At 45.7% G+C, this 13130-nt stretch overlaps 1 protein-coding gene across 1 annotated transcript in view; it reads right to left on the minus strand.

Moving 5' to 3' along the window:
• The window catches only part of LOC132207648 (uncharacterized), a 501523-nt gene that overhangs the window by 292011 nt on the left and 196382 nt on the right, over positions 1 to 13130 (minus strand). Inside the window, exon 8 of the mRNA XM_059643579.1 lies at positions 9920 to 9979. Coding sequence (XP_059499562.1) covers positions 9920 to 9979 — 60 coding nt within the window. The remainder of the gene's footprint in view (positions 1 to 9919; positions 9980 to 13130) is intronic.

Genomic DNA, 13130 nt, shown 5'->3' on the forward strand with positions numbered 1-13130 from the left:
TTCACTCTGTCACTGCATCCCATTTCACTCAATCACTGCATCTCCTTCACCATAGTCACTGCATCCCATTTCCCACAGTCACAGCATATCCTTTCCCACAGTCTCTAGATCGCATTTCACTCAGTGATTGCATCCGACTTCCCAAAAATACTGAATCCCTTTTCCCTCAGTCACTGCATCTCATTTCACTCAGTCCCTGCATCTCATATCCCTCAGTCACTGCATCCCATTCAACTCAGTGATGCATCACATTTCACTCAGTGACTGCAACACATTTCACTCAGTGACTGCAACACATTTCACTCAGTCCCTGCATCTCATATCCCTCAGTCACTGCATCTCATTCAACTCAGTGATGCATCACATTTCACTCAGTGACTACAACAGATTTCACTCAGTGACTGCAGCCCATTTCTCTCAGTCACTGCAGCCCATTTCTCTCAGTCACTGCAGCCCATTTCAATCAGTAATGCATCCCATTTCACTCAGTGACTGCATCCCATTTCCCACAGACACTGCATCCCATTTCACTCAGTCACTGCATCCCATTTCCATCTGTCACTGCATCCCATTTCACGCAGTCACTGCATCGCATTTCACACAGTCACTGCATCGCATTTCACACAGTCACTGCATCGCATTTCACGCAGACACTGCATCCCATTTCACTCAGTCACTGCATCACATTTCACTCAGTCACTGCATCCCAGTTCACTCCATCACTGCATCTCCTTCACCACAGTCACAGCATCCCATTTCCATCAGTCACTGGTTCCCGTATCACACAGACGCTGCATTCAATTTCCGACACTCACTGTATCCCATTTCCCATAGACTCAGCAACTCCTTTCCCACAGTCTTTGCATCTCATTTCAATCAGTGATTGCATCCTACTTCCCAAAAATACTGCATCCCATTTCGCTCAGTCACTGCATCTCATTTCACTCGGTCACTGCATCCCATTTCCCTTGGTCACTGCATCCCATTTCCCTCAGTCACTGCATCTCATTTCCGTCAGTTACTGCATCATATTTCCATCAAACAATGCATCTCATTTCACTCAGTCACTGCAGCTCATGTCACTCTGTCACTGCATCCAATTTCCATCAGTCAGTGCATCTCATTTTACTCATTCACTGCATCGCATTTCACTCAGTCACTGCATTGCATTTCACTCAGTCACTGCATCACATTTCACTCAGTCACTGCATCCCATTTCAATCAGTCACTGCATCCCATTTCACTCAGTCACTGCATCCCATTTCACTCAGTCACTGCATCCCATTTGAAGCAGTCACTGCATCCCACTTCACGCAGTCACTGCACCGCAGTTCACGCAGTCACTGCACCGCATTTCACGCAGACACTGCATCCCATTTCACTCAATCACTGCATCTCCTTCACCATAGTCACTGCATCCCATTTTCATCACTCACTGTTCCCCGTATCTCACACACGCTGCATTCAATTTCCCACACTCACTGCATCCCATTTCCCACAGTCACAGCATCTCCTTTCCCACAGTCTCTGGATCGCATTTCACTCAGTGATTGCATCCAACTTCCCAAAAATACTGAATTCCTTTTCCCTCAGTCACTGCATCTCATTTCACTCAGTCCCTGCATCTCATATCCCTCAGTCACTGCATCCCATTCCACTCAGTGATGCATCACATTTCACTCAGTGACTGCAACACATTTCACTCAGTGACTGCATTTCATTTCACTCAGTCCCTGCATCTCATATCCATCAGTCACTGCATCCCATTCAACTCAGTGATGCATCACATTTCACTCAGTGACTACAACAGATTTCACTCAGTGACTGCAGCCCATTTCTCTCAATCACTGCAGCCCATTTCTCTCAGTCACTGCAGCCCATTTCCATCAGTAATGCATCCCATTTCACTCAGTGACTGCAACACATTTCACTCAGTGACTGCATCCCATTTCACTCAGTGACTGCATCCCATTTCACTCAGTGACTGCAACACATTTCACTCAGTCACTGCATCCCATTTCACTCAGTCACTGCATCCCATTTCACTCAGGCACTGCATCCCATTTCACTCAGGCACTGCATCCCATTTCCCTCAGTCAAAGCGTCCCAATTCCCTCAGTCAAAGCGTCCCATTTCCCTCAGTCAAAGCGTCCCATTTCCCTCAGTATTGTGTCCCATTTCACTCAGTCACTGCAGCCCATTTCAATCAGTAATGCATCCCATTTCACTCAGTGACTGCATCACATTTCACTCAGTGACTGCAGCCCATTTCTCTCAGTCACTGCAGCCCATTTCTCTAGTCACTGCAGCCCATTTCAATCAGTAATGCATCCCATTTCACTCAGTGACTGCATCCCATTTCCCGCAGACACTGCATCCCATTTCACTCAGTCACTGCATCCCATTTGAAGCAGTCACTGCATCCCATTTCACGCAGTCACTGCATCGCATTTCACGCAGTCACTGCATCGCATTTCACGCAGTCACTGCATCGCATTTCACTCAGTCACTGCATCACATTTCACTCAGTCACTGCATCCTATTTCACTCAATCACGGCATCTCCTTCACCACAGTCACTGCATCCCATTTCCATCAGTCACTGGTGCCCGTATCTCACAGACGCTGCATTCAATTTCCCACACTCACTGCATCCCATTTCCCCTCGACACAGCATCTCCTTTCCCTCATTCTCTGCATCTAATTTCAATCAGTGATTGCATCCTACTTCCCCCAAATACTGCATCCCATTTCCCTCAGTCACTGCATCTCATTTCAATCAGTCACTGCAACCCATTTACAACAGTCACTGCATCCGATTTCCCTCAGTCACTGCATCCCACTTCCCTCAGTCAGTGCATCCCATGTCCCTCACTCACTGCATCCCATGTCCCTCACTCACTGCATCCCATTTCACTAAGACAGTGCGTCTCATTTCTCTCAGCCACTGTATCCCATTTCCCTCAGTCACTGTACCCCAAGCCCGTTCGGGCACTGAATCCCTATTAACTCAGTCACTCCTTCCCAGGATCTCAGCCACTGCATCCCATGTCCCACAGCAACTGCATCGCAATTCCATCAGGCACTGCAGCTCATGTCACTCTGTCACTGCATTCAATTTCCATAAGTCACTGCATCTCATTTCACTCATTAACTGCATCCCATTTCACTCAGACACTGCATCCCATCTCACTCAGACACTGCATCCCATCTCACTCAGACACTGCATCCCATCTCACACAGCCACTGCATCCCATTTCACACAGCCACTGCATCCCATTTCACTCAATGCATCACTTTACACTCAGTCAGAGCATCCCATTACCATCCGTCACCGCGTCCCATTTCCTCATCACTGCATCTCCTTTCCACAGTCACTGCATCCCATTTCACTCAGTCACTGCATCCCATTTCACTCAGTCACTGCATCTCCTTTCCATCAGTCACTGCGTCCCATTTCACTCAGTCACTGCGTCCCATTTTCCATAGTCACTGCATCCCAATTACCAGTCACTGCATCCCATTTCCCTCAGTCACTGCATCACATTTCCCTCAGTCACTGCATCACATTCCTCTCAGTCACTGCATCCCATTGTCCTCAGTCACTGCATCCCATTGTCCTCATTCACTGCATCCGATTCCCCTCAGTCACTGCATCCCATTTCACTCAGTCACTGCATCCCATTTCACTCAGTCACTGCATCCCATTACCCTCAGTCACTGCATCCCATTACCCTCAGTCACTGCATCCCATTACCTTCAGTCGCAGGATCCCATTTCCAACAGACACTGCATCCCATTTCCGTCAGTCACTGCATACCATTTCCATCAGTCACTGCATCCCAGTTCACTCAGTCTCGGCATCTCATTTCCCTCAGTTACTGCATCCCATTTCCCTCAGTCACTGCTTCCCATTTCCCTCAGTCACTGCTTCCCATTTCCCTCAGTCACTGCATCTCCTTTCCACAGTCACGGCAATCCCATTTCACTCAGTCACTGCATCCGACGTCCCTCATTCACTGCATCCCACGTCCCTCAGTCACTGCATCCCATTTCACTCAGTCACTGCATCCCATTTCCCTCAGTCACTGCATCCCATTTCACTCAGTCACTGCATCACATTTCCCTCAGTCACTGCATCACATTTCCCTCAGTCACTGCATCCCATTTCACTCAGTCACTGCATCACATTTCCCTCAGCCACTGCATCCCATTTCACTCAGAGACTGCATCCCATTTCACTCAGTCACTGCATCACATTTCACTCAGACACTTCATCCCATTTCCCGAAGTCACTGCACCCCAAGCCCGCACGGGCACTGCATCCCTATTAACTCAGTCACTCCTTCCCAGTACCTCAGTCACTGCATCGCATTTCACTCAGTCACCGCCTCCCATTTCACTCAGTCACTGCATCCATTTCCATCAGTCACTGCATCCCATCATTCTCAGTCGCAGCATCCCATTTCCCACAGACACTGCATTTCCTTTCCCTAAGTCAGAGCATCTCATTTCCACCAGTCACTGCATCCCATTTCACACAGCCACTGCATCCCATTTCACACAGCCACTGCATCCCATTTCACACAGCCACTGCATCCGATTTCACTCAAAGCTTTTACACTCAGTCAGAGCATCCCATTTCCATCCGTCACCGCGTCCCATTTCCTCAGTCACTGCTTCTCCTTTGCACAGTCACGGCAATCCCATTTCAATCAGTCACTGCATCTCCTTTCCATCAGTCACTGCGTCCCATTTCACTCAGCCACAGCGTCCCAATTCCCAGTCACTGCATCCCATTTCCCTCAGTCACTGCATCACATTCCCCTCAGTCACTGAATCCCATTGTCCTCAGTCACTGCATCCCATTGTCCTCAGTCACTGCATCCCATTGCCCTCAGTCACTGCATCCCATTGCCCTCAGTCACTGCATCCCATTGCCCTCAGTCACTGCATCCCATTGCCCTCAGTCACTGCATCCCATTGCCCTCAGTCACTGCATCCCATTGCCCTCAGTCAGTGCATCCCATTGTCCTCAGTCAGTGCATCCCATTGTCCTCAGTCGCTGCATCCCATTGTCCTCAGTCACTGCATCCCATAGCCCTCAGTCACTGCATCCCATTGTCCTCAGTCACTGCATCCCATTGTCCACCCTAAGGAAGACAAACCCACGTAACATATCTAGTGACTTAAAACATACTCTATTGTTGCCCAAGGTGGAGAGCTGGATGAACACAGCAGGTCAAGCAGCATCAGAGAAGCAAGAAAGCTGATGTTTCGGAACGAGACCCTACTTCAGAAAATTGGCGCTGGAGAATCTGAGACAACAAGGTGTAGAGCCGGATGATACTGCTTGGCCTGCTGTGTTCATCCAGCTTTACACCTTCTTATCTCAGATTCTCCAGCATCTGCAGTTCCTCCTACCTCTATTGTTGCCCTTTCACTTTCCTGAACTAATATGAGCCAGTAGTTTTGTTTAGGCTCGTGTAATCTTACGCTTATTGGCCTGTACAAAATCCTGAATTAATTTTGATCGACTGACGGGAGGAGAGATGAATTTTTTAGAAATTTTTGTTTTCTACCAATTTGCAGAGGGCATCGTGGGCGATTGAAGGACAGTGTTATTATCCTCCAGGTCTGCGGACTGCATCATTACCAACTTGCCCATTTGCATATACATACAATATTCATTATGTACCAATGAAACATAATAAACCAATACTACGTACCAAAAACAACGCTCACATATCAATGGAAATTTAAATATTTATCATAGAGTTTGAAGAATTGAATTCAATGATACAAAGCAAAAACCAGTGAAGATGAGTGCAGTTGGTCAGCACTTTTGCCACTAAGTGGAGGTTGGCAGTTTGAGGCCACCCAGGAACAAGCAAGCTCTGTCTAACTCCAAGGGCAGCACGGTGGCTCAGTGGTTAGCACTGCTGACTCACAGCGCCAGGGACCCAGGTTCGATCCCACCGTTGCGTGATTTTCTGTGCGGAGTTTGTACATTCTGCCCATGCCTGCATGGGTTCCTGCTGGGTGCTCTGGTTTCCTCCCACAATCCAAAGATGTGCAGGCTCGGTGTATGGGCCATGCCAAACTTGCCCATTGTGTTTAGGGATGTGTAGATTAGGTGTGTTAGTCATGGGAAACGGACGGTTACTGAGGAAAGGGTCGGGGGATGAGTCAGGGTGAGATGCTCTTTGGAGCGTGGCCGTGGACTTCTTGGGTCAAAAGGGGCTTGTTTCCACACCGTAGGGATTCTATGATATGGAAGTATCTTTTGAAGTGGACATTCATGGGTATGCTGTAACAGAGACCTTGAAATACTGCACAACAAATATTTGGAACTAGACTGTCAATTCAGACATAGCATCAAAAAAGGTCATGGAACTTGTCACCGATATAAAGCAGGATTGATGAAAATCCAGCAGGAAATGGTGTCAAAAGGCACAGTATCTTTTATTCATCTCCAGTTATTTTGTCCAAGGCACTGGATGCTGGCAGGATTGAAACATTTAAGAAATGCTTCATAAATCACATATAAGGACCTGCACATCTTTGAACAATGGGAGGAAACTGCAGCACCTGGCAGAAGCCCCTCGCAGACGCGGGGAGGACATGTCAATTCCACACAGATAGTTCCCCAAGACTGGAATCTCAATTGGCTCCCCAGTGCATGAGCAACTCTAACCACTGAGCAACTACCTTGCCCAGAAGGGGTTTTATAAGCGCATACATTATTTCCATTAAGACAGATCCAATCCTCTATGACCAATCAAAATAACATCTTGTAGATATCATGACAACAATCATAAATGATTTTGAATAAGTAAATCAAAAAAATTGAAATAGTTTCCAAGCCGAAATACTAGATATGGTGCAGTTAAGATGAATAGCGCAACAACAAAAAGGCCATATTTTATGTGACGATCGGTAACACTTGAAAACTTGCAACAATTCGTCGCCAGTAGTGCTCTGAAGTGGCTTGATGGTGCACTCCTTCAGACACTGGAATGAAACTCCGAAGATCACAAATTCTCCTTCAATACCGTGTTGTAACAGTGACTGCATCAACCTGAGTTTATGGGCCTGACTGGAAACCCACACAACATGCATAAACAAAAAAATAATCTAAGGTGACAGGAGAAAAAAATGTATGTATGCAACGTCTTTGAAAAGCAATTATTTGTAGCGGCTGCAAGCCCAGAAGGAATCTCGTTTCGCAGATTATATTCATTTGCACTGCAGGTCATGCCAGTCAGAATCAGTTTTCGTTTCATGACAGACAACTAAAATGTCCATTACAATGAACGTTGGTTGATCAGAAGATTTTAAGTAAGGACTATGTCTTGTGTGAGCTGACGGCATTAGGGGATGGAGAAGGTACATGCACTGCTGGCATCTTGACACCATTGAATGAGCAAGCGTGGACGCAAAGGTTGTAACAGGTCACAATTGGACAGGCAATATCTTTTGAGCTACTTCCGAGCAGGCCTGTAATACTCTAAAGCTGTGCCAGACCCTCACTTCCTCCACCTTACGTACGCTGCCTTTTCTTTTTGACAAGAAGCACCTCTGTACCCGTCATCCAAGGCTCCTGAATCTTACCCCTTCTTATCTGTCTCAGACGAACAAATTTATACATCACTCGCAACAACTGCTCCTTGAACAGCCTCCACATGTCTGCTGCGCCCTTTCTGTGGAACAATTGCTCCCAATCTGTACTTCCCAACTCCTGTCTGATAGCATCATAGTTTCCTTGACCCCAGTGAAATATCTTCCCCTGGTAACTGCTCCTTTCACTTTCCATGGCTATGGTAAATGTGAGGCTCTTGCGGTCACTGTCGCCAAAGTGTTCTCCCACCACGAGATCTGACACCTGTCCTGGCTCATCGCCGAGCACCAAATCCAAAATGGCCTCCCCCCTCGGCCTGTCCACATACTGAGTCAGGAAACCCTCCTGAACACACCTGACAAAAACGGCTCCATCCAAACCATCTGCACTCAGGAGGTTTCAATCTATATTGGGAAAGTTGAAGTCACCCATAACAACAACCCTGATACGTTTGCACTTTTCAACAATCTGCCGGCCAATGAGTTCTTCGATCTCCCAACCGCTATTTGGGGTCCGTAGAAAACCCCCAGTGAAGTGACTGCTGCCTTGCTGTTCCGAACTTCCACCCACACTGGCTCAGTCGACAAACCTTCCTTGGCAACCTCAGCCCATACCACCACAGTAGACAAGTCCTCAAAGGTTCTTTCAGCCGCCGTTATACTGTCCTTGACCAACAAAGCCACACCTCCCCCTCTTTTACCACCTTCCCAGACCTTAATGAAAGATCTAAACACGAGAACCTGCAACATCCATTCCTGACCCTCCTCTATCCATGCCTCTGAAATGGCCACAACATCGAAGTCCCAGGTACCTATCCAAGCTGCAACCTCACCTACATTATTCCGGATACTCCCGGCATTAAAGTCGTCACACTTCAATCCAGCTTGCTGTCTGCCAGCACACTCCTGTGACAGTGAGGTCCTGACCATGTCCTCCCTACGCTCATCCTCCTGTGTACTGGGACTACACCTCAGTTTCCCATCCCCCTTCTGAGCTAGTTTAAATCCAACCGAATGGCACTAGCCAATTTCCCACCCAGGATATTCGTGCCCCTCTCATTCAAGTGGAGACCGTCCTGTTTGTACAGGTCCCACCTTCCCCAGAACGAGCCCCAATTGTCCATGTACCTGAAGCCCTCCCACCTGCACCATCCCTGCAGCCACGTCTTCAGCTGAAATCTCTCCCTGTTCTTTGCCTCGCTATCACGTGGTACGGGTGACAAACCAGAGATGACCACTCTGCTTGTTCTAGCTCTCGGCTTCCACCCTAGCTCCCTCAAATCCTGCCTGACATCCCTATCCCTCTTTCTACCTATGCCGTTGGTGCCTATGTATATCACGACTTGGGGCTGGTCAGCCTCTGCCCTCAGGACCCTAAACACACGATCCGAGACATCACAGACCCTGGCACCTGGTCGGCAACACACCAATCGTGAGTCTCTTTCGTTCCCGGCAAATCTTCTATCAGTCCCTCTAACTATTGAGTCCCCAATGACTATCACTCTCTTCCTATCCCCGCTCCACTTCTGTGCAAGAGGGACAGACTCTGTGCCAGAGACCTGCACCCTACTGCATACCCCTGCTAAGTCGTCCCCGGAACAGTATCCAAAATGGTATAGTTGTTTTTCAGGGGAGCTACCGCAGGGGATTTCAGGGGAACGACCACAGGGGAAGGTTGGTCAAGCTACACCGGGTAAATGTGCATTTTTGGCTGAAGAAACATGTGTTTCAATGTGAGCTAATGGAAGAAGCCATGGAGTCAAAGCTAAACATTTCGACAATAAGACAACCATTTTTAAAAGGAGCATACAGCGTGAAAAAGAAATGAGCTGCTTTAATATCCACTTAAAATTTATGTGGAATATCAGATGGAATTTTCTTATTGACTCCATTGCGCAATCATGTCGAGCTAAAAATGTTAACTGCATTAATTAATACTAACCAGAAACGGACTTTGTTGTAAATGGTTTGACGGTTTTCTGTATCTGGAACACCCCTTTTCCTTCTCCAACGAAGATCGTACCAACCTATGGTACCAAACTGTGAGTCAAACGGATGGGACAGGTAATCTTTAAATTTCTCATCAAAACAGTCTCACCTTGTCACAAGTGATTTATACTCATTATCTTTTCAGATGACGCATGTACATGTATATACATAAATATACATATTGCACTTTTATGCCTGAACCACTAACCGAGAGGATATTTTAAAAGAGTCTCTTCATATCTGCATGAAAGAGAAATCATCAAGGTCATAACTTTCATTTTAGGAATAACTCGAACATTCAAAGTACTCACAGTCAGTGTCCCATTTCCTTGACCAGTCAATTTGATGTGAATCTTTCTTCCAAGTGGAAACTATAACAGCAATTATATTTGAGAGTCAAACACTTCATTGCATCACCAATATTTCCTTGTCTGTTTGAAGCATAAGATAATGAAATAATCATGGACAGATTGGCCAACAGTGTAATTTAATGTGTGTTATGGCAACTCAAAATCACAACCATTGAAGTGATCTTTAAAAAGCTACAGTCATACAACAGAGCACTTTTTGAGATGCAGTGATGAACATACTTCCTGAGATGCAAATAATATATGCCAAATTAATTCCAAAGAATACCTTTACAATTAAAAAGAAGCTAAAAATCTCTTTACATTGCGAAGCTTGTCAGATTGCTATTAGTCAATGGAAATCGTTCAGAACAATTATTTATTCCCAGATGAAAAGGAAGTGTATACATTTCATGACAACAAAATGTGAGGCTGGATGAACACAGCAGGCCAAGCAGCATCTCAGGAGCACTTTTGTCCATCCAGCCTCACATTTTGTTGTCTTGGATTCTCCAGCATCTGCAGTTCCCATCATCTCGTATACATTTCATTTCCACATCTTATCCAAGAGAGAAAAAAAAAACACCTTCATGAATGCATTGTCAAACAAGAAGACTCACAAAAAAAGTCATTTGGCCCATTGAATATTCCTCCATCATTCGGTGAGATCATGGTTGATCTCATTACATGTATCATGACACAGCATTTCCACCAAACCCTCCTTATAGCTAATACATTCCGATTCAAGTAACATCCTGGTAAATCTCTGTTTCTGGGCCATGCCTTGTCTTTCTAAATATTTTTTCAGTCATCTACAAATTTAGCCACAGCACATGCACCGCTTTCCTCCAAGTCATTAATAAACAAGCACAAGAGCTTTGGTTCCTTCAGCGCGTTCCTTCATTTGGTTCCTTCATTTCTTACTGACAAGCCAACCCTGGCATCTCTGTCCATTTGTATCGGAGATAATGGGAACTGCAGATGCTTCAGAATCCAAGATAACAAAGTGTGGATCTGGATGAACACAGCAGGATGAACACACAGAAGTAGAAGGGTCTCGGCACAAAACGTCAGCTTTTACGCTCCTGAGATGCTGCTTGGCCTGCTGTGCTCATCCAGCTCCACACTTTGTTATCTCTGTCCATTTGCCTGTTCTTTCTATCGGACATGAATCATTGGCTATTTCGTTCCCAACACTTGTCCCCTAACAACCACCTCTCTGTGATACCCAGAGTGATGTATCTGTCAATTTCAATCTGCACCACAAACTCATTCACTTTGTTTCATACACTCCCTGCAATTCAATACAAGATCTTCAGTCTGGCATTTACAGCCACCCTTCTTATCTGCTGCAGCTGAAGTGAGACTCCTGACCATTTCCAAACTTTTTGTCCTATTACTTGCTCTGGAAACTTTGCTGAGCACTTACCAGCTTCTAACTTTTTCCACAATTTTCCATGCAACTGAGCTCACCCACTCCACACTTTTTATTTTAACGCCCTAGCCCCAGACCTAGCTCTGTATTTTGCGAGGATACTTGTCCCAATATGATTCTCGTCGAGCCTATAACACCAGAACGACTCCCTCCTTCCCCATACCGATGCCAATGTCCCATGAATTCAAACACATTTCTGCCATGCCACCATTTGAACAATGTACATCTATAATTATGTTCACACCGTGCCAAATTGCTCAGATAATAATCCAGAGATTATTACCATTCTGGTTCTGCTTTCTCACCTCAGCACCTCGGTGCTCATAATCCCTCAGGAGAACCTCTTTCCTCTTTCTTCCATATCAATGGTACCTGTGTGGACCACGATAGCTGGATTTCTACTCCTCCCACTTCAAGTTCCTTTGTAGCCGAGATGGAATCTCCTGAACCTGGGCACCAGGCAGGCAACACTACTTTCGAGACTCTCGATCCTGGTCACAACGAACAGTGTTCATTCCCCTAACTATACTACCTCTGATTATAACTACATTTCACTTTCTATTCCCTCTTCAATGTCCCCCTGTACCACAGTGCTACAGTCAGTTTACTCATCTTCCCTATACCCTGCACTCTCATCCACACAGGAAGAAAGAATCTCAAACCTGTTAGATAAGATCAAAGGCCAAGGTTCCTTCTGCACTACATCCTGAAACCTTCCACCTGCCCTGTTCTTTGTCATTGGCCACTGACCAAGTTTCAGCTAGTTAATCTAAGGTGTGTGACTGCCTCCTGAAGCACAGCATTCCCCAGTAACTGTCCCCAACATGATTTGTTGATTGGTAAAAACTGAGATTCCAGTTCATCAACCCTAAGCTGGAGTATGGGGCCTGACGACTCGCCCGTCATGTAGGTACAAATCATCATCTGGCGTGGCATCTCCATTTCAATTACTTCGCTCTTAATTTGATTTGAAAACATTCTGGTCTTTTAGTTTGTAGCCTGTAAATATTTCTCCGATTTACTTTCAACCTGAAAGCTACCGATAATAGATTCTTAAACCAGTAGCGATCACCAACCAATGAACCTGGTTCACCCTCTCGGTCCCTGATTCTGGCTTCAATTCACCCTGTCTCAAAAAAAATGCTTACGAACTATCAGGCAAAAAAAGCAAGCAAATGGCACCTCTTACCCTCTGCACTGACTTACCGGATTGCCACCAAGTTCCCCAAAATATATATTCACTAGGTGCATTTCACTCGAGATGTGATCTCTCCTTCCAGAACGTGCAAAGTATACTGATCCATAGCAATATACTACCTTCAAAACCTCAGCTCTAAGCTTATTACTTTTGAGTACATTCTCAATGCTTTCTCCAAGTCCAAACACAACACATTTACTGGTTTTCCTCTATTAATTCTCCTCCCAAAACTTCCTCCAAAAACCCAAACAAATTAGCCAGACATAATTTCTCTTTCATCAGGCTATGGTGATTCTGTTTGATTAGATTCTGATTTTCCAAATGTTCTGCTACAATTTTCTTCATAGTTGATTGCCACATATTTCCAACAATAGATGTTAGACTGGTTCGGTTGTAGTTATCTTCTTTTTGCCTCTCTCCTTTTTAAACAGGGATGTCACATCGGCAGTTTTCCAGCCCTCAGATGCTTCTCTGGAATCTAAACCTTTTTGGGAAATTACAGTCAAAGCAGACACCGACTCTGAAGCTCATTGTTTAGAATC

Source organism: Stegostoma tigrinum, unplaced genomic scaffold (assembly GCF_030684315.1).
Source record: "Stegostoma tigrinum isolate sSteTig4 unplaced genomic scaffold, sSteTig4.hap1 scaffold_117, whole genome shotgun sequence".
NCBI classification, from domain to species: Eukaryota; Metazoa; Chordata; class Chondrichthyes; order Orectolobiformes; family Stegostomatidae; genus Stegostoma; species Stegostoma tigrinum.